Source organism: Polypterus senegalus, chromosome 6 (assembly GCF_016835505.1).
Source record: "Polypterus senegalus isolate Bchr_013 chromosome 6, ASM1683550v1, whole genome shotgun sequence".
Taxonomy (NCBI): Eukaryota; Metazoa; Chordata; class Cladistia; order Polypteriformes; family Polypteridae; genus Polypterus; species Polypterus senegalus.
In genome coordinates this window covers 30,892,756-30,919,828 of record NC_053159.1, presented here as the reverse complement: position 1 = coordinate 30,919,828, position 27,073 = coordinate 30,892,756, and the positions used below count along the sequence as shown (strand labels likewise).

Here is a 27,073-nt window from a genome sequence, read left to right as displayed (position 1 = left end):
CTGTTTGCAGAGTGACTACTGATTTTTGATTTTGAAAACACTGCGATTTCTGAATTCCATGTGAGATCTCACTTCATGTTTAATCTGGTCTTTTGCTCTTGTAAGCAGTTTAACAAAGATACTAAATTTGAGCCTTTTTCATATACTGTAACACATTGAAGTATTATTCTTTTCAAATAACTTGCTAAAAATATGTCCAACTGAGACAGCATGGTCACATGCCCACACTTATACTCCACCAAACCAGGCCAGTTTAGTCACACAACATGTACATCACTGAAGTGTGAGAAGAAACCAGAACATCCTGACAAAATACACAAATTGTGGGTAAAGGCAAGGTAGGGAATAACATGCAGATGCTGCCCTTACCGATTTAAATATATCATCATTTAATAAACAAAACTGGGGTATACTGAAAGCTCACCTAAATATTTTATGTTATCAGAATGGTCTCATCAATAGCAGAACAAAAACACAAACTAAGCAGTTTAAAGATTCAATTTCCTTAAGCATAAAATTGTCAAAACATTAATAAAAGCAGTGTATAGATCCAATCAAAAGAAAAAGTTTCACATATGTCCGTGATAGTCAAAGTGTTTTGGACTGAAGACCAATTTTCAAAGATACAGCATCACCTATGAACAACCAAGGCCAGCTCATAGGGTGAGGCAACTAACTGATTGCCTTAGACAGCACTAACAATAATGGTAAATATCTGCATCTTCCTGGGTTGCATGAACTACAGCAGCTCAAATATAATGTTGCTGTGGCTGACTGACATGTCTCCTTTAAAATTATAAATTGTCCAAAATTGTTTGAAAACAAGGCTACAAGTTCACTTATGTCATTGACCTTTTTATTGCTTGTATAAACTTTTCATGTAGATGAAAGTTCAAGTATTAGAATCCTGCTATGATCAGAGCGCTATGTTTGATTAATGGTGTACCTTTTTTAGCTGAATCAAGGTATGAAGGCTTTACTCACTTATAGTTTGTTTTAGAAACAACATTTGATACATCACTAAGTGTGAAGGTTGAAGTGAATTTACTCTTTTTCGTAAAATCACTATTGGTCAATTCTTATTGATACTCGAAAGTCAAGTCCTTGGCATAAGCGATTTTTTTACTTTGTAGAAACCTAAGATTGTGAATCTGTAAGACTTGAAATGCCAGAATATATACTGAAAGGCAAATTTTAAATACAGTAGTGTTAGTTGTGTGGATTTTGTCTCTGGTACTATGGACACCCACAGTAGTCACACTAAATACAATTATTGCCACAAAAAAAGGTCTTCAACAGCTATAACAGATTAAAAAGATTAGATAGACACATTTTTCCTTTCTTCTGTTACACCTGTCTCATTAATTTAGCACTGCAAGATTAAGCTTTGCACAAACAGAGTCGCTTGTTGTATGCAAATGCTCATTTAGACAAGCCAGATTCATTTTGGAACAAAGTGCTTTGGACTGATGAGACAAAAATTTAGTTATTTGGTCATAAAAAAAGAGCTTTGCATGGCAGAAGAAGAACACCGCATTCCAAGAAAAACACCTGCACCTAGCTGCTGTGTAACTAGTTCAGGGACTGGGGCCCTTGTCGAAGTCGAGGGTCGGATGGAATTCAACTCAATATCAACAAATTCTTCAGGATAATGTTCAAGCATCAGTCACAAAGCTGAAATTACACAGGGGTTGGATATTCCAACAAGACAACGACCCAAAACACTGTTTGAAATCTACAAAGGGATTTATGCAGAGGGAGAAGTACAAGGTTCTGGAATGGCCATCACAGTCCCCTGACTTGAATATCATCGAAAATCTATGGGATGATTTGAAGCAGGCTGTCCATACTTGGCAGCCATCAAATTTAACTGAACTGGAGAGATTCTGTATGGAGAAATGGTCAAAAATACCTCAACTAAGTATTGATGTAATATCCCTGTTGGGGTGCCCAAATTTATGCACCCGTGTCTAATTTTGTTATGACGCATATTGCATATTTTCTGTTAATCCAATAAACTTAATGTCACTACTGAAATACTACTGTTTCCATAAGGCATGTCATATATTAAAAGGAAGTTGCTACTTTGAAAGCTCAGCCAATGATAAACAAAAATCCAAAGAATTAAGAGGGGTTCCCAAACTTTTTCATATGACTGTAAAAGTAAGCCACTCTTGTGTTGTCTTTGCTTTGTATTTAGTGTCATTTCCTATTAGAAGACAAACCCTTTGACCCAGTTTAAGGTCCAGAGCACTCTGGAGCAGGTTTTCATTAAGAATATTTCTGTACATTGCTCCATTCAGTTTTTCATCAACTGTAGGGTATTGAGTGCTGTATGGCAAGGAAATAAATTTAAGCCATTTTAGCATAAGGCTGCTACATAACAAGATGTAAAAGGGGTCTCAATACTTCTTGAAGAGCACTGCATAAAATACAGTTTTCGAAACACCTTACTTTCAAAACTTGGAGGCTATAGCAAGGTATAAACACATTATCAGCCATAAAACAGTAATATAAAAACAAACATACCTTCATATGGGGTCTTCTCAGGCCCTCGTACAACATAGTGCCTAAAAGCAAGAAAAAAGGTTTATCTTTTACACAACAAAAATCAAGAAGTGATATTTTCAGGTGCCATTAAAAAATATTACATTATGATTTGAATTGCACATTTCCGAATGGATTAATATGCATTTTAACAATTTATCTCATACCTCTTAAGTTGTTTAATTTTACTTTGATACATTTACCTTGTTTTCATACTGACTTAATTTTTCAGATACATTAAAAGGAATGGTCTGCCTTTCCTCTGAAAGTCACATAGTTTTTAAAAACCTCTTGCTTCAGTTTTTTAAAGTAATATAAACTTAGAACTAGACAGAGTAGTCCCTTGTCACCAATTTTACTTACAATTTATGCTGCATTTCTTTCTACCTAATACCATAATAAAAGAGAGATTCAGGAATTGTAAGCAAAGGACATGAACAAAAAGGTTCTCTCTTTATGCAGATGACCAGGTGTTTTATTTTACCATCTCTTCCTGTGTACTTGAGAAATTCTTCAGAATGTAGAAGACTGGGTTCAAGATTAGTTTGAGTTAAGAGTGAAGATTTCCTGCACAAAGCTCTACACATAAGCTTAACCTTTATATTGTTGTGTAACTGTTATCAAGATCTAGCAAAATTTAGCTTTGGCAACCTGATGAATATATTAAACAAGATCTGTTCAACCGATTACCTCTTTGTCTCACATTAGCAGGAAGAATTAACATTGTTAAAATGAATTTCTATATCTGTTTCAGGACAATTTAATAAAGACTAGTAAACCCTTTTTTAAAATTAGACAAAATTGAAACTTCATTCATTTGGAATCCAAAGAAGGCAAAGAAAAACAGTAACCTTTACAGACCTGTGGCCTGGTGGCTGATGTTACCTAACTTAAAATTCTACTACTGGGTTACAACAAATGTTAAGTATTACAAGACTATGAAAGAAACCGAGACAGTTAAACTTGTAACCAGCTTGATCAGCCATTGAGGGAAATAATCCTGTACCAATTCCTCACTGTATACTCATCTCTCTGCATTCACCAGTTATCAGTAATTACCACCAACTGACTGAAATGAAGTGGTTTAACACTTTCTTAAAATGTTGTGACACTTAAAGGTTGAGATTTTTTTTTTTGTCAATTATATCATTACAAAGCAATCACACGTTATCTCCATTTCTAAAGTACACAGCATCCAACTCATGATGTATGCTCATTATAGTGCATCCTTTGAAAAACTGTGTCTCAAATTTAACATTCATTCAAAACTATATATATATATATATATAAGTTTCTTATATATTTTCTGTGATTAAAATATAGAGCTTGTTGCAAATATCTGGACACCCTTGGCCAAACTACATATTTTGTTGACATTTGAAGTAAAAAATAGTAAAGACAATCTAACAGCAAAAAATTGAACTTTTATGAAAATTCTTATGTATAGTTAGAATTTACTTTAAGAACTAAAAATGTTAAAGTTAAATAAAAGGGCAAATGTAAAATTGATAGTGATAATGTTTAGGTAAGCAGCCTTAAACAGTATTTAATGAAAAGCAGTGTCTTATCAGAGTTTGTTTTGACGGTAAGTGTTATTATTAAAATAATTTTTTTGGTATTTTGATGTTATATGAACAAAACCGAGCAACACTTTTGGAGCTAAGAAATGCTTAAACATGTTTTCCATTCATATTAATGGCAATTAACTGTTTGCATTTTGAACATTTTCAGCAGCACATTTGCATTATAAAGCAAGGTAATCCTGTGTACACAATTGTATACTACAATATACACTGTGATGGGTGGCTGGGACGCCCCTGCTACATATGTTGTGGGGGAGCAACTATGGGCAGCTCAATACCTCCCCCGGGACGCTTGGTGGCAGCCTCCCTGGCCGACGGTGATTCCCCAACCTCCCGCATGGCTCCATGGGAGATGGAGTCCTCCACAACCTGGTTGGAAGCTGGGGTGGCCGCTAGGGGGTGCAGCCTGGATTCAACAGCCCAGCTGGATGAGTCTTCAGCCCCACCCAGAAGTGCAATCGGGACCAGGTGGTCAAGCCAACCACCACCACTCAGGGGCCAGAGTCGGGAGGAGGAGGACCAAGCTTGAGGAGGAGAGTTGGTAAAAGAAGAAAGAACTGTGTTGTGGGTCATTTGTGGTGTTTTGGGACTGTGTTGGGCTGTGGGACACAGGGAAGACATACCCCATGGTTGAAGAGAAAATAAAAGTCTTTGTTCATTTTATATGTGCCTTTGTGTCGGGTCAGGCGCATATATAGCGCCTTTGTTATAATAACTATTTGAAAATATTTATGTTTCAGTACAAAATATAAACCTGCTAGCAAGGGCAAACGCAATAAGTTTCAAAGAAACAACATGCAGCTAGTTTTTCTATATACTATAGAAAGTTTAAGCCACATAGCATAGATTCATTTATTTATTTTTCTTCCCAACCTCGAAAAAATGAGTTATTTGGTAATAGAAAAATCCCATTTACTGTGTATAGTTTACAGAAGTATACTCTTACCAAAAGGTTACACTACTTAAAGTGTCTGCATTTAATTACTAACATTTCTATTTGTTTTGTTTTCCTCAATGTTAAGATGTTAATGCATACAGAACTTCAATTTATTTAAACTCATTTTTTATTGATACACATTATATATTGTACTAAGCATCAAATTTCAATACTTTTCTTAGTACTGTATCAAAGTTTTTGGTATTGCGAAAACCCTACTAGTCACTTCTAAAATGAAAATCATAGGATACTAAATCAAGGACTAAAATAGCATTTACACACAAGGGTACTGAATACTAGCTTATCTACTTCATTCCAATTAATGAAGATTAAGAAGAATTTGTGAGTAATTAGTCAAATGATGTTCCTTTTTTCTTTTAGGACTTGCTGAGATCTAAGAGAAGAATTGATACGTTCAAATGTTACAACATAACATTTTAATGTAGTTATTCCCTTTTTCTAAACAAATAGCAAAGAAAGATCTGGACAATAAAAATAAATGAATAAAATAAAAACAATCTTGCTGGCAGTATTTCTAAAAATATTCTTATTAGGAAATAGATGATCTCTGTGTGATCCCCAAGGACTGTTCAAATTATATTAGTTTTCCATATCTTCACACAATAAATGCAAAAGAGATGACTGTCCTTACCATTCCAAAATATTTGAAGGCAGAGGCTCTGCACAAATGTAAGGCACTGGGTCTTTCTTTATTCGAAGGTAGTCTTGTTTCAACCTTTGTGTTGCTGTAGTTGGAGCTCTTTTGTTACTGGTGTTGCTCATCTATATTTGTTAAAGAGCGAGAACAAAACATTACAACACAATCTGGAAAGGCTAATACACATTATATAATTCAACACTCAGGAACCAAAAAACAGACACAAGAGTACTCTCCCAAAACTTTATTATCCAAATACTGCATTATTCTAATGCTATCCTCAGTCACGTTCAGAAGAGCAGTAAAGGATTACAACTTGTTCAAAACACATTTGTAGAAAACACCTGATACTAGCAGAAGCAACATAAATATAAAATCCACTTCTACCACCACTCCACCAAGGGGTTATTCACTTTCTATTCACATTGAAAACTTTGTAGTTCATTTCATAAAGCTATTAATTTGAAGATTATTATGAATTTTACACCTGTATTTTTAGTCTTGAATTTAAATGCTTTTACAATAAAAATTTAACTCTACGGCAGACAAGATTAATCAACATTTTGGACATTGCCCAGGGTTTGCAATTGCAGTATTAAAAAACAAATGTCAAACTTGCATGCAACTCTTCACACAATGTAATGGTGAGCAACTGCTAAATGTGAACAAAACTATATTTATTGGAAAAAATGTGTTTAACAGAAGTGAGCTACTCCCAACAAAGTCCCATCCTAGTTCTGCCTATCCTCTCCTCTTTCTCCCGCACCTGACCACATCCCCACTTCCTCTCTGATTAGCATTTGAAATTGGCACATAGCCTATATGGATTCTAAAGGAAAAGAATTAGAAAATAACCCAGATGTGAATAAATCTGTTCACAAGTTGTTGTTTTTTTCACAATATAATCAGTGTTCAACAATTGATAGCTTTTCTAAAATAGTAAGTAAATAGACAGATGGAGAGACATCCAGACAGAGAGATATCGAGTGATCAGATGCCCTGTTTTTCTCCAACAATGTCCTCTTTCTGTGATCTAGCTCTCTGGCTAGTACTTAAAGTCCCTAAAATTGTCTGGGATTTTGTCATGATCATTAAGAAGATGGTTTAACAAACAAAAGACATACAAATTTTGTCTTACCCTTATACGACAGATATATGTGATTCTGTAATCAGTGTAACTCGCACATGCTCTAGGGTATGTTTAATGAAAATCACACATGCCAGTTTGATTCAGGCGAGAGCTAGGAGAAATGTGCAAAGCCACAATAATATTCATGACCAACTTAGAAGTATAAAAAGTGGCCAAAAAAAAAAAAAGGTACAACTATTTTTGTTTTTGTTTTGATATACTTTATTGATCCCTCAGGAGAAATTATCTTTTTTTTGCATGACCTTTGGAAGTCAGAGCACAGGGTCAGCCATTGTACAGTGCCCCTGGAGCAATTTTCCAGTTAAAGACATTGCTCAAAGGCCCAGTGGAGAAGGATGCCTCACTGTGCTGCACAGATAAATGTCAGTGATCACTAAAGCCACTAAACTGCTATGCATATATGAAGAGTTCATATGATCTATATCCAGACATGATGCAGATATTGGAGACATATTTTAATGCCAGGTGTAAATGTAATCCAGCTATACTATACAGTGATCCCTCGCTATATCGCGCTTCGACTTTCGCAGCTTCACTCCATCACGGATTTTAAATGTAAGCATATCTAAATATATATCACGGATTTTTCGCTAGTTTGCGGATTTCTGCGGACAATGGGCCTTTTAATTTATGGTACATGCTTCCTCAGTTTATTTGCCCAGTTGATTTCATACAAGGGACGCTATTGGCGGATGGCTGAGAAGCTAACCAATCAGAGCACATATTATGTATTAAATAAAACTCCTCAATGATATACGATATGCTTCCCTCGCAGTGCTTCGCACACTTCAAAGCTCTAACAGCACGTATTGATTTTTGATTGTTTGCTTTTCTCTGTCTCTCTCACTCTGACATTCTCTGCTCCTGACGGAGGGGGTGTGAGCAGAGGGGCTGTTTGCACAGAGGCTGTTTGCTTAAAAGATACGGACAGACGCTCCTCTAAAAAATGCTAAAGGACTACCTTCACATTGATCCCTTCCTTGCGGCCGCTTTATCACAGTGCTTCCACTTAAAAGCCCAACAGCCCGTATTGATTTTTGTTTACTTTAATCTCTCTCTCTCGGACATTCTCTCCTCCTGACAGCACTCCTTTGAAGAGGAAGATATGTTTGCGTTCTTTTAATTGTGAGAAAGAACTGTCATCTCTGTCTTGTCATGGAGCACAGTTTAAACTTTTGACTAAAGGGTGTTATTTCATGTCTAGAGGGCTCTAATAATGTTAAAAAACATATTTAGAAGGCCGTTAACAGGTTTTCTATGCTCTAACTGCAAAAATATTAGATTTATAAATAAAGAATCCTACTTCGCCGAAATTAATTTATCGCAGTAGAGTCTGGAACGGATTAACCTCGATAAATGAGGGTTTACTGTATACAAATGCAATACATACATGAAACACACTTTAAAGGTGATGCCCTTGAGAAAACAGACAGTCATTGCAGACTGTAGTGTATATAAAAAAAAAACTACACACTCCGGCCAAAACTGCAGATTTTGTGTAATAAAAAATGAAACCAACATAAATCCTGTCAGAACTTATTCCTCCTTTATTGTTAAACTGCAATCTATAGAAAAAAAGGTGAAAACAAATCAGAAACTGTTAAATGAATAAAGGAAAAAAATCATAATAAAACCTGGTTGCATTAGTGTGCCCACCCTTTAATAATCAAGGATGTGTCAAAGTTCATAATCAACCAATCACAATAAGTCTCATCTCAAGTAGTAGTTAGTATACACTCGACATCAATTAAAGTGCCTCTGACTGAGCTCAGATAAAGTTGGGCTGTTTCTGTAGGTTTATTCTGACATCGTCTAGGTTGCAACATATCCCAAAAGCCATGGTCCTCAAAGAGCTTTTAAAACTTGAACGGGAACTCATCATTGAAAGATATCAATTAGTACAGGGTTACAAAAAAGTATCCAAAGCATTAAACATCCCATGGAGCACAGTGAAGACAGCCATCAACAAGTGGAGACTCCAAGACTGATGAGAAGACAAAGAGAAAACTGGTCAGGGAGGCCACAAAGAGGCCTAACTTCAACATTTAAGGAGATACAGTATTTCATGGAAAGTACTGGTTGTTCCTTACATGTGACAAAAATCAGTCTTATTCTTCATATGTCTGGGTCGTGAGGTAGGGTAGCAAGACAAAAGCCTTTTCTCACAAAGAAAAACATCCTATCCCGGCTAAACTTTGCAAAAAGGTACCCAGAGTCTCCATAACCATATAGAAAAACGTATTATGGTATGATGAGATTAAGGTTGAACTATTGGGACATAACTTCAAATGGTACATTTGCCACAAAAATAACATAGTACATCAGCAAAAGAACACCATACCCACAGTGAAGCATGGTAGAAGCAGCATCATGCTTGGGGGTTTCTTTTGTTCATCTGGAACTAGGGGTTTAGTCAATGTGGATGGACTCATGAATAGCTCCAATTATTAGACTATTTTAACACAAAACCTTCAAGCATCTGCTGGGAGGCTGAAGAAGAAGAGGAGGAGTGTCACCTTTCAGCATGACAATCCAAAATACATATCAAATCAACAAAGCAGAGGCTCCATCAAATGAGGATTAATGTTCTTGAATGGTCTAGCCAGAGCCCAGACCTTAATCAAATTGAAAATCTGAAGGAAGACCTGAAGACAGCGATGCACAGGACGTACTCTCATAATCTGACATATCTGAAATTTTCTTGGCAAGAAGGAGTGGCCAAAAAATCTCCAAGTCTAAATGTGCCAAACTGATACACTCTTACCCTAAACGACTGAGGGCTGTAATAAAATCCAAGGTGCTTCAACTAAGTATTAGTTTACAGGGTGTGCACACTAATGCAACCAAAGTTTTGCAGGATTTTCTTCCCCTTTATTCACTAAAGTTTCTGATTTGTTTTCACTTCTTTGCATAGACTGCAATTTTGCAATAAAGGTGGAGTAAGTCCTGACAGGATTTCTCTTGGTTTCATTTTTTTATTATAATCTGTGATTCTGCCAGGAGTGTGCAGACTTTTTAGATCTACGGTACGTAACTGGCTTTGACTATTGATGAAGTTGTCCATTTTAAAAACACTGATGCCACTGCTCTAGTTTGATTTTTTACTAAAAAGTATTTTGCTGCTATTTTATAATATGATTTCAGTCATCTCAAAAATATAGCCTCACTGGCTATACAAAAGCAGCTGCTGATCAAATACCAGTGTATCACAGGGGACAAATAGCCCTACTCACTCATACCAGGCCAATTTATGACCACCAGTGTACCTAACATGAACATCTTTGGAGTGAAAGGAGCAAAAAAAAAAAAAAAAATTAAGTAATTAATTTAAAACAAAATTTAAGGAAAATGAGTGAACTTTAAAAAGTGATCAGGCCTAGTAACTGAATCTCAGTAGCTGGAAGGCAGTAGGGCTATCCACTATGTGAGCCTCAAATAGCATTACTTACAACAGGCACATTGCATTAAAATAATCCTGGATTGTAGTTTCTGTCATTAATACAAATAAACAAGATCCTTCCTTATTGTCACTGCTGGTGAAAGAGGACATTAAAAAACATCAACCTAAAATAAACTCACTCAAATAGGCAATATTTTTATAAGTAGTGTGCAATCACTTTTGCACTTGTGGCAGTCAAAGTCCACTCTGTATAAACACCAGGCCTGCAATATTTTAAAGGAAACTGCAAGCATATTTAGGAGAAAACTGGAAATAAAGCAAATTATCTAAAGTGGTGTTAACCCACTGCTACAAATGTGGCTACAGTACTTGAGTACTGAAAAAGTTTGTAATTCGTACTTTTTCACTAACTAAGAAAGAGTATCATTTTATTTCAAGGCCAACATATACTGTACATCTGCATGAAAGTTTGCATATTTACTTTATTATTCCTCCCACAATAAAATACTGTTTAGCGAAACTAAGCAACAGGAGCTGGACATGCAACTTTCTATTTTTTGACCTTGGAGACAAACTTGTTTGTTCAGCAGCAGCAAAAGAAAACTCTTTAAGCCATCATTCTAAACATCCACCTAAAACTCTGTTCAATTTATAAAAATGTACACAAATATGACGGTTTAGTGCCATCAAATAAATAACATTACAAGATCAGTTATTTAAACCTCTTTCAAATTTGCAGTTTATAATGGACCAAATTTAGGTTTAGGTTTACATCTAGCTCACTTAAAAATATTTTTCTCTACTAATTCCCTAAATTCTCTTTAATTTTACCATTCACAAGCACACCAAAATGTAGGCAATGATCGATTTAAAGAAAACAGTATCAGACGGACTTCCTCATGACCTTGATGTGGCTCACTGTCAGAACTCAATAAAATCACTTTGCAAGCAAGTCTGGTCATAGTGAATAAAATAAAATGGGCAAAGACTTACGACACACCACCAGTCTTGCTAGCTTTACAATATTGTCACCAGACTCAATGATTTTTTTATTATGGGGTAACAAGACCACCTCAAATGAAACAGCAATAGTTCCCCAAAAACCTGACGAGGAACCTTCTTTTTACCTTGGCACTCTGTGCCACTTGGGCACAATATGCTTGCATGTTTGCTATGATTCATGGGAAGCTTTCAAGCAGGCTGCACAACCACATTCAAAAATAAAAGACTCTCACAATGACCTCAAAATTCCAAAGACAACTGTGCAATGGAATGACACTAGTAAGAAAAAAAAAAACCTTGTAAATATCCAGAAGGTTGATCACATGCAACAAGTTTATTGTAGAGTTCTCAAGTTTGGCCATGGAGGGCTAACAATGCCTGCATGCTTTGTTTCAATTCCAGCCCAAGCTAATCCTTGCTGATAACAAAGCTTTTTAATTTTATGGATTGTTTGTCATTTCATTCTCACATATTAGACATTATTACACCGTAGACGTCTCCCCTCCCCCACCCAAGTAATTTTCATTCCTCTATTTCTTTCTATTCCATTTGTTTCCCAATATTTTATAATAAAAGATACTTCATGATGAAAACACACAGAGGTGTAAATGGGACCAAATTAAATGAACAAATGATTACTTTTTCATTTGCATGTCATTAATTGGCAGCAGGTTAAGGAAAACAGCAGCTAAAAACAGTGAATGCTTAAAACTAAAACAAGCAATTAAGAGATGAAAACCTTAAACAAGGCAACTAAAATGAAGCATAATAACCAGATTTTAATTTAAAAATTGGACTACAATACCAACATATAGCGTATAGTCCTCCAGGACCCCGTCCTAAAGAGTAGCAGTCATGCTGCAGAACTACGGTACAAAGATTGCTATGACTGTTCCCAGGTGTTCTCAGTATTTATTTAGCTCTTTTATTTATTTAGTTATTTGGTGCTGGTTAACAAAACCACTTTTTACACCCAACACAATAAAAGAGACAGATTACAAGACATACAAAATAACTTATAAGAGATATTTATTATCAAAAAACAATAGAAGTTTATCATTCAACTGAGTTCTAAATTCCATTTGTCACTCATAAAACCCATACCTCAAGAAATTATATATACACAAACATAATACACACCACCTTGGCCATTAATATTGGAAGACCTGCATTTCTTTTAGAGAAAAGTTGACTCAATCTTTGTGTCTGTGTGTACCACATTGAGCATGGGGAAAAGAAATACGAGCAAAGAATTGCCCAAGGATTTGTTAACCAAAATTGTGGAAAAGCATGGACAATCTCAAGACTAAAAATCCATCTCCAAAGATCTGAATGTTCCTGTGTCCACCATGCAGAACATAATTAAGATGTTTAGTGTCCTTGGATGTGGATGCAAGAGAAAGTGTCAGAAGATTGCAACAAAAGTTTGTCTGAATGGTGGATAAAGAACCTCAATCAACTTTCCAAAAAATTCAAATTGACCTGCAGACACACAGGGTACAACAGTGTCAGTTTACACTATCCGTCATCATCCAAATGAAATGCTATGCCATGGTAGAAGGACCCCACTGACAACATAGAGAGTTCTAAAGTGGTTAGCAATGCCAGATCTAAATCCCATAGAATACCTCTGGAGAGATCTCAAAGCATCAGTTGGGAAAGGGCACCCATCAAACCTGAGAGACCTGGAGCACTTGGTAAAAGAAGAGCGGTCCAGAATCCCAGTAGAGAGGTGTAAGGTGCAAGTTCATGGTTAACTGAAACAATTAATTTCACTTATTGCTTCCAAAGTGTATCTGACCAAATATTAAGATGAGGGTGCCAATATTTTTCTGTGTGGATTGATATTAAATTTGACTTTTTCAGTTTTATGTTTTTTGTATTGTTCCAATGCAATCAAAAGAAATAAACATGAATAACTAAGCTAACAAATTTACAGTATGAGATGCTTAGTACTCTAAACTATTATAAAGGTGCTTCTAAATAATAGATTGTATTTTAGTAAAATGTATTTGAAGTGTATTGTTGCTTCATTAAATTTGTACTGGTTTGTTGTTAGTATTTTTTCAACCTCCTTCTCTGGCCTCTACATTGGTTAATACAGAGTTGACTTTTTAAATGTGATTAAAACTGCTTGCTTAATGAAATCAAAATGATTTAATAATGCATCATTGTTATAAATAATTAATAACATTAAGCACAAAGTACAGGTGGTATTCTGGTCTCTAACCCAGGATTGGTTTCTGTGTTTTGACCAAAGCTACTCCCAGACCATTTAACACACCTGACCCTAAATTGAGTCAAGTGGGGTTTATAAAATAAACACATTAATGGAAAAAGTTGTAGAATTGCTTCTCGAAAAAAAAAAAAAAATCAAACCGTTATTAAAATAATCTTGTTAATTAAAAAATATAATCTTAATTAAGAAATTAAGCTGAAAATGGTGTAGCTCAAAGTGCTACCTAGAAGAACAGATTTTTTATTTATAAGCTCACTTAACCCTGAGGGTGGTGGGCTATGTATATATATATATATATATATATATATATATATATATATATATATATACTGTATATTATACATACACATATATGCAGAGAAGAAAGTTGTGATTTTCTATTTTAAGGATGATTTGGTAACAAGCAGAAAACGCCAGACTGACTGCCTTAACACACAAGTATCATACTTCACTGTAGTAAAGGGTTTTATAGTTGCTTGTTTCTCCACTGTAAAAAGTCTTTCTCAGCGCCTACATGAAAGCAGGTCTGAGGACGATGTCTTTGAATTTAACTGTAAGATGACAAAGCGCAAAATTGTTACCGAAGATGGACTAAGTTCTTTTGTGCTTTCAAGTTTATTTCCTACAATTCTGGTGTCAAGAGTGCTTTGGTAAGTGACTGTTTCCAGTTTTAATTGTGGAATACAGAGCTCAAAACACGCTTATAAATATACACACACAGTACGTCTGAATGAAATGTAAAGAAGAATCCAATGACCAAAATGTTCCTTTTCTGGACCAAGTACACACCTAGTACTCTAAGGGCAAGCTAATAAAGTTTAATAGTAACGTCAAGTGTTTATTAGCAGTTTCTGTCCTCTAAAATATACCTTGTTTTCAAATATTTGCATTCTTAGTGTACACATGTAAGAAGCATCATGATAGTATATCAAAGCATACAACTGACATCACAAAGCAGAAAGTACCTGATTTTCAGAATTACTGCATATTTTTACATATCTTTTGGTGAGCTATAGTATGTGAAAGAGAAGCCAAAGTCATAAGTATATACCCAAGTTTGGTTCTTCTTTGACTTGTTTTCTAGGCAAGGTAACCAATCCAACATGCAAATCCTAAGGTGTGAGAAAGCGACTGCCTCCTGGCTGAAGTAAGGGCTACTTTATAAGAAAACTAAATTTTACAGTTTTTTTTTTTTTTTTTTTAAATAAAGATTCAGGCCTCATTCGGCCCCATCCTACTCAATGTAAATCAGCCTAACTTACCCTCTGAGTGAAGTGGCTAGCACCAAGCATATAATGATACATCAAGCGATAAACCTGAAAACATCTGGAAAAACGGGAAGGCATCTGTGATTCTGGCAAGTTATTTATAAGTCTCTTAAGTCCACTGAATGACAGTTGTAGCCAAACTAAAAGAAAATGGCAAAGTTTGTAAAAGTAGTCAGTCTTCAGGGAACCAGTCATTCTGTGGAATCTCTCTAATGGCAAGATATATTTTTTCCCATGAAATCACAAAGAAGCCTAGAAATACATACAAGGACCTATAAACTCCTTGCACTTCAGATAAATTGTTATGATTCCACCATAAAAAGTGATGGGTAAAAAAGGACTCCAGAATAGAGTAGCAATGCAGAAAAAACATCTCACTAATAAGTTGACTACATTGCCTTTATGCCATTCTGAAAAGTTCAGGAAAACTTAGGGGGAACATATGGGTTAGAATGTGCCCTGTTAAATCTAGAAAAAAAGATAACGCTGGATTCCACAGTAATAATATTGCGTCAAAGGAAAAACTGGCTGCTAGAAAAAGCATGTTATAGTTTGGCTTAAAGATAAGGACCTGGTTGACTTGGCTGTCCTGCAGGAACCATGAAATCTGCTAAGTACGATAGGATTCTCCATGAGAACATTGGGTTACCCATGTCCATAAGTTGTAATGCAGTTGGGCTATACATCAACATAATGGTCCAAATCCCACAAGCACATCTACATTTCTAAAGCTGAAGGAAACAAAATATTAGAAAAACTCAGCCAACCTCTAGAGCTAAACATCATGCAGATACCATCTTCAGCAGTTCTGCAAGAAAGAGTGCACTTCAATTTCTCCACAACACTGTGCAAGGCTATTCAATTACTAGAGGAGACGTGTGGACTTACTGAAATGCTACAAAATCTGGTGTAGCCAGTGTCCAAAGAACAAGTAACTTTTTCATATAAGGCATTGCTTAATACTTACATTTCCTCTATAACCTAATTAAATATGTATCACTTTGTTATTTTCTGAGTATCAGACGATATTTACTTCAACTATATATGACAAACTTTCAACTATACAGAAAATCATACAGGAAGGACACATTTCTACAGCACCATACAACACCATGTGTATTGCAAGTCATGAAGTTGTCATGATGTTTAAGTATTTATTACCTTTCATGCTTTATTTTTTACTTGTGATTCTAATTGGATGAATACTCATTTTCTGAAGCTAAATAAAGAGAAAACAGAAATTTTAGTGATTGGATATGATGAGGTTATTAGAAATAAACTTGATGCATTAGGATTAAAAGTCAAGATGGAGGTAAAGAACTTGAGGGTAAATGTAGACTGTAACCTGAATTTTAAATCGCATATTCATCAGATCACTAGGACAGCATTTTTTCACTTAAAAAACATAGTAAAAGTTAGACCTCTTATATCATTGAAAGATGCTGAGAAATTAGTTCACACTTTTGTTTTCAGTTGTCTAGATTACTGTAACGCACTCCTCTCAGGACCACCCAAAAAAGACATAAATCGATTACAACGAGTGCAGAATGCAGCTGCTAGAATCCTAACTAGGAAAAGAAAATCCGAACACATTTCTCCAGTTTTGATGTCACTACACTGGTTACCTGTGTCATTCAGGATTGACTTTAAAATACTGCTTATGGTTTATAAAGCCTTAAATAATCTCGCACCATCTTATATATCGGAATGTCTGACACCTTACACTCCAAATCGTAACCTTAGATCCTCAAATGAGTGTCTCCTTAGAATTCCAAGAGCGAAACTTAAAAGAAGTGGTGAGGCGGCCTTCTGCTGCTATGCACCTAAAATCTGGAATAGCCTGCCAATAGGAATTCGCCAGGCTGATACAGTAGAGCACTTTAAAACACTGCTGAAAACACATTACTTTAACATGGCCTTCTCATAACTTCATTTTAATTTAATCCTGATACTATGTATATTCAATTTATTATCATTATAATTCATGGTGGCTCTAAAATCCATACTGACCCCTACTCTCTCTTCTGTTTCTTTTCCCGGTTTTCTGTGGTGGCGACCTGCGCCACCACCACCTAATCAAAACACCGTGATGTTCCTACATTGATGGATTAAAGCCAGAAGTCTACATGACCACCATCATCAAGTCCTTCCATGAGAACCCTAAATACAAAGAGGACTCTTTCTGTTATGTTAGGTAGAATGCCCAGAGGGGACTGGGTGGTCTCATGGCCTCTGAAGCCCTGCAAATTTTATTTTTTCTCTCCCGCCTTCTGGAGTTTTTTGTTGTTTTTTCTGTCCTCCCCGGCCATCAGACCTTACTCTTATTCTGTGTTAATTAGTGTTGTCTTATTTTAATTCTTACTTTGTCTTTTTTTTTCTCTTTTCCTAATCATGTAAAGCACTTTGAGTTACATTATTTGTACGAAAATGTGCTATATAAATAAATGTTGTTGTTATCATTGTCACTTTAAAATTTTATGTAGATGGACAATTACTTTAATGCTTCATGTTTACCCAACAAGCATTCATTTTTAGATGACTGTGTGTATGTGTGTGTGTTTGAATGAAAAACTAAAAGTTCAAAAGAGAGGGATGACAAATGAAATGGGTGTGATTAATACCTCTTAACTCTGCTGCACTACTAACATGTTTGACATTTGCAGTGATATTACTATTATATTCTAGATTTTACGGCGATTCCCACAGATGGAGCTTTACGTTTCTTTTTGTAATTTTTGTTACTGGTACTGAATCTCTTCCTTGCATTTTTTAAGTGGAAATCACCAACAATAATGTTGGTGTACCTATGCATGTAACCTTTAAAAATCAAAGGGAAGTTCAAAAATGTATAAACTTCCTATCATGCTACAGACCTTCCAAACATTGGAGTTTCTGTAAACTTTCAACTTCTCCTTGTGGACAAATAAAGTATTATCTTCTCTGCCTATCTATTCCCACTGCAAAACACTTACCTTCATGCTCATTAAACTCAAACCATCTGACGACAGGAAATCAACACCCGATTGGCCAGCACTAAGCATTCATCCTGCCAAGGTGCTGCCTAATAAATCAGTAGATCCCGTCTCCCCATACTTTTTTCCTAACTAGAATGCACTACTGAAAAACGTTTTTCCCTAAGACATGGTGCAAAATTAAGAATACGAGAACTTAAAAACCTTTTGCCTAGAATAAGTCATTCAGCCCAAAAAAGCTTGCCAATCCCATCTACCTAATTCTTCCAAAACGACATAAAGTGAGATTTTGAATGTTCATAGAGTCCTCCTGTCTACCACGCTACTCAGTAACTTATCCATCCATCCATCCAATTTCCAACCCACTGAATCCGAACACAGGGTCACAGGGGTCTGCTGGAGCCAATCCCAGCCAACACAGGGCACAAGGCAGGAACCAATCCTGGGCAGGGTGCCAACCCACTGCAGGACACACACACACACAGCACACACTAGGGCCAATTTAGAATCGCCAATCCACCTAACCTGCATGTCTTTGGACTGTGGGAGGAAACTCAGTAACTTATTCCATGTGTGAATAAAAACAATTAGCAACGTTATTATGAAACATACCCTTAAGTTTCCAACTATGCCCCATGTCCTTTATTGAACTCCTTTTAAAGCAAGTCTCAACCCACTGTACTAATTCCTTTCATAATTTTAAATACTTTAATCATCTCACGTATTAATCTAAGATTGCTAAAACAGAGAAGATTTAACTCTTTCAGTCTTCCCTTATAACCCATACCCTACAGCCTTAGAATCAGCCTACTCGCTGTTCTCTAGACTTTTTCTAGCACTGTTATGTCCTTTTTGTAGCCCAGAGACCAAAACTGCACACAGTACTCCAGGTGAGGCCTCACTAGTGCATTGTACACTTTAAGGATAACCTTCTTTGTCTTTACACATCATGCTATCTAACCTAACATTCCATTAGCCTTCTTTATGGCTTTGAACGCTGCTGGGTTGTAGATGAGTCCACTATGACTCTTGCGTCCTTCTCAGGTTTCAGATCTCCCATTACGTATTCAAATCTAACATTTTTACTTCCTATATGTAATACCTTACAATTACTTACAATACATTTAATTTGTTACCACTCTGCACGAGCCTGTATGCTATGCATGTTCCACAGCAATGATTCAATATATTCTGGATGAAACTCAACTATAGAGTAAAGTAAGGAGGACTGATTTTAATATTTAATCTACATTTTAATACAGATAACGTTAAAGTACATTACCTGTCAAACGTTTTAGAACACCTGAGTTTTTCTTCAAATTGAATCAGTTGAAATGCAATGAAGAAATAGAAAAAACGGTAAGCCGTAAACTGCCAGAGGTCACAATTTAAGTTTAGGGTAGCAAAAACTTAAAAGGTAAATTTCAGAAAATTACACATCGGTCTTCTTCAGGGAACATATAACTGTCTACAACCTACAGATGCTCTGCAGCAAATAAGGTAAATTAAGCTTTGCAAGTTGAAGCAAACAAGTTGCACAAGTGTCCCAACTTCTGTTGATTCCTTAAAAACCCTCCCCTGTACCTGTCAGTTTCAGGAGTATTCAGATTCTATATTTCCTACCCAGAAATTCAAAGGTGCAAGTTTTACTTTGGATTGAAACTTACCTTACGCTGCAGCATGAGAGTGTTACAATGTATACTTTTCTTTAAAGTTCTGCGGTCTACACTGATTTTGGACACACAGTGACTTTGAAGGTTACGTATTAAATTCAAATGCACGATAAGAGGCGCTTTATGTATTTCCCCACTGCTTCCCCATGTTGTTGACAAACAAGGTACTGCCATTCAATTTAGTTCTTCTCCAACACATGGAACCCATACGTTCCCAGGCTAAAACACTCAAAATTTGAATCCTCTCAGTGAAGGAAAAAATGTTTTACATCACTTGTTAAAACTTTGTGTGGATGTCGTTCACCGTGTGACAATACAGGAAAAACAAAAACGGCGTCAGTCTCGAGTGTCTTCCTTGAAGGAAATCAGTCAACTGACTTTCTGACGAAGTCTGTCGTGCATTGAGCAAAAGGAAAATTAGACAATTACTAAAGACTGGTAGATGCATCTTAAAGCAATACCATTCCCAGCGGTGACACCACATCTGCATGTCAGCCTTCGATTTGCAGTTGCCAACACAACACGAGACCTAAAGTGGAGCTCCTACACTTCTCCAACAGTTCACGTCAGCCAAAACAGACGGAAGACACGTTTCGAGAGAGACAGTCCTGCACAAGATCCTTGCGCAGCCACCACTTCAAACCCCAAAAGCGGCGACAAAAACGCGGAAGCGTCGGAGGCGAAAGCACGGACCTCCCCCGGTAGCAGACTACAGAAGCAGCCAGCAGGCCGGCTCCCGAGCGCCGCCACTCCCGTGCTCAACAACAGGCAAACACGCGCAGAAAGACCAACGCCATTACCTCTTTAGAGACCCCGCTAGAGAATGTGAACTGAGCGGCGTCAAAAATGCGAAGTTTCCTCGTACTTCCGTGAAGTTAACACTTTCGGAAATTAAGAATATTAAAAAAAACACACACACACACTCACACTATCTTCCAAGGTCTAAATTCCCAACTCTCACTGTGACTACTACCTCATAGTGGGCGGAGTCACCAGCCATAAACATTTCCGGATCGAGTCTGTAAACCGCAGAGATTGGCACTAAGGCGTGACGTCTACAAACTTGAATACGCCATATTTGCAAGGTACGCCGATCATGAGACGCGTCAGTGTTTGTGGGCATTGGGTTTACTTCTAGCTGCATCGTGCGCGTCTGTCTTTCAGTTAAATTAGCCCAGAAAAGAAAATGCTCATTGCATGGCCCGTTATCTTTGTAACATGATATTTTATATCCGTTATTTCACTTGGAGAATGCATGATATATTGTATACAAATGGTATGCTGAGTCTCTGAATCCATTTACTGTACATTCAAAAAGTACAGTATATCACGTCTTAATTTTTCATTCCACTTAATCCAACTCAGGGTCACTGTAGGTCAGAAACAGTCTTTGTAGCCTTGGCCTCAATTTGGGAGCTCTGCCTCAATGTGGATTAGTACAACAACAATAATTTTGTAGTGCCAGTGCTGAGTGCCAATGTGGATTTGTTGCTCTTTCCAAAGCTCTTTCAGGTAGCTCACTATCCTTAAAAGCTGCACAAGCTGGAATCCTCCAGCAGCCACTTATGGCTCCTTGAAATGGTGCACAATTCTTCAAAATGGTGGGATGGTCTTTGATTCCACTGAAGTCATGCGGTTGGTGGCAAAAAAAAAAAAAATAATTCTTCATTTTCAGGTGATATCGAATGCTGTGTTGTCAGAACGGCACAGCAAGCGATGTTGAGTGCTGCCCTGTCATGCCCGTGCAGCAGAAGTGTTGAGCACTGCAAACTCCATGAAGGGAGGACCCCGGGGTGCAAACGCTGGTCTCCTTACTGCGAGGCACTACCACTTATTGTGCTGCCTCGAAACCTACTTGTGTCAAACGGAAATGTTTGAAGAGAGCAGGCTGCTGGCACACTGCTTCTATCAAACTAAGCTGGACCCCCCACCACCAATCCCCCGCACAAAGAACAGGCCGTGTGGCATAGTAGTTAAGGCTTTAGACTTCAAAACCCAAGGCTGTGGGTTTAAATCCTGCTACAGACACGGACTACAAGCAAGTCACACCACTGGCCTGGGATCCAATTGGAAAATGTTGTTAGTCACTTTGGAAAAAGACAGATAAATACAAGAACATCAGCACCATCAGAGATTTGTGCTGAATGGATGCCAACCTTACACACAGGCACATAACATCAATACTTAGCTAATAAGACCTGTGAGGCTCAGAAAACAATAAGAGCTATCAAATTTTATATATTCAAATACAAACATCAACTGTTAATGCATTCAATTTATTGATGTTAGGCACTGAAATACTGACATTCTGATTTAATGCCCCAATGTGTAAGAAAAGGTGCGCTGTGGACACGATATTAAACAAATAAGAAGATTGAAGGCACTCAAACAGAAAACTTGATGAGGCTCGGTATTCTATGAAAACAATGAAACAAAAAGGAACATTCTGAGCTGTGTAAAAAAAAAATGCATTTATTACAAATTAATTCATACAAATCATACGATTAACACTTTACATTTTTCAGTTTAAACAAAATTTTTAAAAACAAGACATTTTAAACCTAAAATAAAAATAAATACTCTCTGTTTAATGATGGAGTGTCACTGATTGATAATTCATAAACTCCCTAGAAATTGAGAAGGATACAACGCTTTGGAGTAAAAGTACTTTTTCAGTTTTTGCCTATAATAAAAAAATTAAGAACGTTTCAAAAATTAAAAAAAGAGACTAATACTGGGGCAGCATGGTGGCGCAGTGGTAGCGCTGCTGCCTCGCAGTAAGGAGACCTGGATTCGCTTCCCGGGTCCTCCCTGCGTTGAGTTTGTATGTTCTTCCCGTGTCTGCGTGGGTTTCCTCCCACAGTCCAAAGACATGCAGGTTGGGTGCATTGGCGATTGTCGTGTTAGTGTGTGGGTGTGCCCTGCGGTGGGCTGGCGCCCTGCCCGGGGTTTATTCCTGCCCTGCACTCTGTGTTGGATATAGCGGGTTGGAAAATGACTGACTGACTGACTGACTAGTACTGGTCCATAACAAAATACAGACTACCTCTTTCCAAGTAGCTTGCCAAAGGGTTAGTGAATCTATACTAATAAAAGGCAAAGCCCTCACTGACTGACTCACTGACTCACTGACTCACTGACTGACTGACTCACTGACTCACTGACTCATCACTAATTCTCCAACTTCCTGTGTAGGTAGAAGGCTGACATTTGGCAGGCTCATTCCTTACAGCTTACTTACAAAAGTTAAGCAGGGTTCATTTCGAAATTCTTCGCGTAACGGTCATAACTGGAACCTACTTACGTATATATATATGGCCATAGCCTGCAGCTCGGTCGCCGTGTGAGGCGGATTTGCGTCCCTCATCGTCACGCCTCCCACGTAATTGAGTGTCTGCCCATATAAGGCCGTCCGTCAGCAGCAATCCAACAGACACGCTGCTGCTAAATATTCGCGGGTGAGGGACTGTGCTTATGCAAACGAAGATGAGATGGTCAGGGATAGACTAGTGTTTGGCACAAACTCAGCGAAAGTGCGAGAGAAACTTTTAAGTGCCGGGTCTGAGCTAACATTAAATAAAGCCGTGGACATTGCGAGATCACATGAGATAGCACAAGCACAGCTGACAACCTTCGATGCATGTACTCCGAGCGGCTCACGTGAACTGACTGTGAACGCAGTACGCAGACAACAAGCAAGAGCTCCAAAGAGCGTTGAACAAAAAACGCATTAAACAATTGAGAAGGCAGCAAAAGAATATGAAGCGAGTGACGCATACCAGCATATTCATAAGTGCAGCTACTGTGGAAACAAAGCACACGGTGGAAAAAGTCAAATGTCCAGCTAAAGGAAGACAGTTTAAAAATTGTGGTACATTGAACCACTTTGCTAAAGTTTGTAGGACTGGGAAAGGTAAACCCGTGCATGCAGTGTGTGATGTCTCAGATAAAGAGGAAGACGAGCTGTTTATTGATGCAGTAAGAAAGGAGCAACCCTCTGAATCTGAACAAGCCTTTGTAGACATATCAGTAGGAAAGCAAGGTGTAAAGCTTAAGTTTAAATAAAGTTCATAGACACGCTGCAGCTAAATATTCACAGGCAAATCCACAACTTAATACCGGGAATGCCTGTTAAACTTTTTACATTCACGAGTACCGATTTGGGTGGTGAACACGTCAATGAATGAAACCTCTTATCTTTACAACGGTTGACAAACACGGAATGTAACTTGAACACAACACGTCCTCCAAATACGACCCTGATTGAAAGAAATAATGATCATCAAATCCTTGATGACAGCAACACTCATAACAGTGACAAAACAATTACATTGGCAATCATGTTACGTTATTTTTAAAATGTTTCCTTTTCTTTTTCATAACTTCTTTAACACACTACTCTGCTGCGAAGCGCGGGTATTTTGCTAGTCCTACATAAATTTGAAAACTTGATTAGTCAAATTAGGGGTGGGCAATCTTTCAAAAAAATCACATCACGATCTTTTTTAACACAAAATCACGATCCACAATCTGAATTGCAATCTATTTTTCAATGTGGCATACACTTAAGAGTATCCGGACTCAAACTCATCAAGACCTAAGCAACTCTTTATTTTAAGTATCAAACAAAGTTGAATTCAATTGTTCTCTCGTTCGCTAGCTAAGCGGAGTTAAGAAACAAACCCCGAAGCCGGCGAGTGAGTGACGAAGGCCCCTCCCACTGCGTGTTTCTCAGATCTGCGTAAATAAATCAGTACTGCAAGCGAACTGTGATACATAGCGAAATGAGAGAAGTCACAAAATCAACCGGAATGTCCAAGCAAATTATAGAAAAAAACCCGATCTAAATCCGTTAAGTAGTTCTCTCGTGAAAAGCGGACAGACATACAGACAGCCAGACAATGGATTTTATATCTTCTTATATAATACGCTACCGTGGCTGTCTGTTTGTCTGTCCAAGGATTTAAATCACCTGTAGCTCACAAACCGTTTAAACTATTGACCTGAAATTTGGTACGCATATACTCTGTCATCTCCACTGTCCTCTTTCGGTTAGGAATGAATTTTATTACGCTGTGGTGCCCGGTTTGTGGTACCCGCTGCCCGGGTTTGTTCCTGCCTTGCACCCTGTGCTGGCTGGGATTGGCTCCAGCAGGCCCCCCGTGTCCCTGTGTTAGGATATAGCGGGTTGGATAATGACTGACTGACTGATTTTTATTACTCTTTTTATTTTATTTTATTTTATTGTAGAATCAGCTCTCGGCAGCGCACAGCAGGGTGGCCATGTGGCACATGTGTACAGGCGCCATTCTCACTCCGTACCACCTTCGTTGTCACTTCCACTACCTTTACAAATCTTAAATCAGTGGTTTCCAAACTCGGTCCTGGGGACCCCCTGTGGCTGCAGGTTTTTGTTCCAACCAACGTCTGTTTTTCATTGGACTCTCAGCCTAATGAAGCAAGTCATTGTTTCTCAGTTTCTGTGTTTTGGAGTCAATGTAGAAATTACAATTTAGATTTTTATTAAAATGTAATAAGCAGTTATTTGGGGAATATAGTTCTTTTTAAGTCGTAAACAGTATTTTCAATGTGTTCTGGTTATTTAATTATTTACTAATTATCGGGTCTGACACTGAAGTCATTGCTGCTTTCATCATCCTGGTTGTCTGCTATGCTGGTTGTTAATTGTCACTATTAGGGTTAAATGAAGGGAGCAAACTACACAGGAAAAGGGGAAAATAATAGGAAGACAACAAAAGAGAGTTAAGCATTTATAACTTTAGGAAAAAAAAAGATATTTCTAAATGTAATATCCATACTGTTGTGTTTTTCTGAATACAGAATAAGAGAAGAGTGAAACAGACAGCAAATTAAATGAGATCAGTTGTTATCGATTATTATCACCAATTGTGAATCTGGTTGGAACAAAAACCTGCAGCCACAGGAGGTCCCCAGGACCGAGTTTGAGAACCACTGTCTTAAATCATTCTTGAGGCAGACTGAAGACTTAAGTGCCAGCTTAAGTAATTGCAACACAAACACCGACTCAATCAGTTTTAATCGTCGGCATTGCAAAAAGATGCCGACGGAAGAAGAGAAGAAGCGGGCCACTAGGGTGGAGAAAAGAAGAGCTGCTCAGGAAGGAACAAGCGCATCAACCTCTGAGCAAACGAATGCTAAACGTATAGAAACGTATACAAATAATGTCGATAGGCGAAACTCACCAAAGCATTCTTCACAGCAAATATGTGGTGTTCATCAGCGAACTTATTCACCAAATATTTTGCTGGAAACTTGGGTATCAGGCCGGATTAGAGGTTGGGAGCGTGCACGGATAGTGTGCTGCAGCACCCAGGATCCCAAATTTGGACCCAAGCGCAGCCATGCAATGGGTGACACCTCAGCAGTACACTGGTTCGAATGGAGTGGAACAGTGTGAGGTTTTACAGTGGACACCAACCCCTGCTACGTGGAGGGCCGGATGCAGGTTAACGTGATACCCAGGACAGGGCACTTGCAGGTTAAGGGACTCGCTCAAGGGCCCAATGGAGTACAGACCCTTCTGGCATTTACAAGATTTGAACTGGCAACCTTCCGATTGCCAGTGCAGAGCCCTAGCCTCAAAGCCACCACTCCACCCCAGTCTGGATTAGACAAGCATTATTTTTCCCAGCACCCCATGATGCTTTGGAAGACCAGTGTGACATCACAGAATTTTCACACACGCTTACTGTAAGGTCGCTGCCCAATCTGTTTCGCACATGTGTGATGTCATCAATCCAATTCAGTCCTTGCACTCATTTCCGCCATGGATTTATAAAGAAAAGAAAAAAAGGATACATGACTTGATCATAGTGAGAACATTATGAGTACTGCCGAGCTCTGTGTGTTTGCTCGGTGACTAGTCACTGCAGCATGTGGTTAATTATACATGCAAGGGCCACCACCAGTCAAAACAAGCCTAAAAGGAGGCCTTCTTCTCAACAAGCCCAAAAACACAGGAGACCCTGGGAAATAATAACATTTCTATGTTCTTCATGTGCAAACTATCAGTAGATAGATTAGAAAAAAAAAATGCTGGCTGCACCCAGAGCTGCAACTTCAAACGATGAAAAGAGCCGGGACCACCCAGCCACTTCATGGTATAGCCCATGTATGCTTGTGCCCCAAGACTCAAACTCTCTGAGCACAACTTTATGTCTATACTAGGGGGTTTGCCCTCCGCTCATTTCACTCACCAACCCCAGGAGCCTGGGCAACGCACCAGTCACTTTGCGTCCTTGCCACTCGCGTTGTGAAGAGGGGGGGCTGAACGCACCCCAAGGAGACATGGTCGCTCCTCCAAAACACCCTCTTAAACGGTGATACAACAGGAGACAAAGGTTTTATTTTTTTTTACCTCCTCTTTGCTCGATCAGCTGCTGCGGCTCCTCCTCCTGTCACGGCACTTCAAACATTTAAAAGCCTGTACAGCAGCTGTCCTACTCTTTGGCTTTTATTTCCGGCCCCGGGCGTAGTTAAATCTCTTGGCACAAAGTCTTGTCTCACGGACAGGAGTTCTTGATATTTTTTAGTTTATAATTTAAAAATGGAATAAGAATCTGAAAATCTAACAACACCACATTAACGTTTGATTAATTCTGA

The 27,073-nt window shown here is 37.9% G+C and overlaps 1 protein-coding gene across 2 annotated transcripts in view; it reads right to left on the bottom strand.

Moving 5' to 3' along the window:
* Positions 1 to 20,432, bottom strand: part of ube2j2 (ubiquitin-conjugating enzyme E2, J2 (UBC6 homolog, yeast)) — a 46,130-nt gene extending 25,698 nt beyond the window's left edge. The window contains exons 1-3 of one of the 2 annotated variants that reach the window (XM_039755733.1): positions 20,357 to 20,432; positions 5,720 to 5,850; positions 2,530 to 2,570 (exon numbers count right to left, since the gene is read on the bottom strand). In XM_039755733.1, coding sequence (XP_039611667.1) covers positions 2,530 to 2,570; positions 5,720 to 5,850 — 172 coding nt within the window. In that variant the 5' untranslated portion in view covers positions 20,357 to 20,432. The other variant, XM_039755732.1, reaches the window with a different exon arrangement.
* Between the last annotated feature and the right edge of the window lie 6,641 nt (positions 20,433 to 27,073).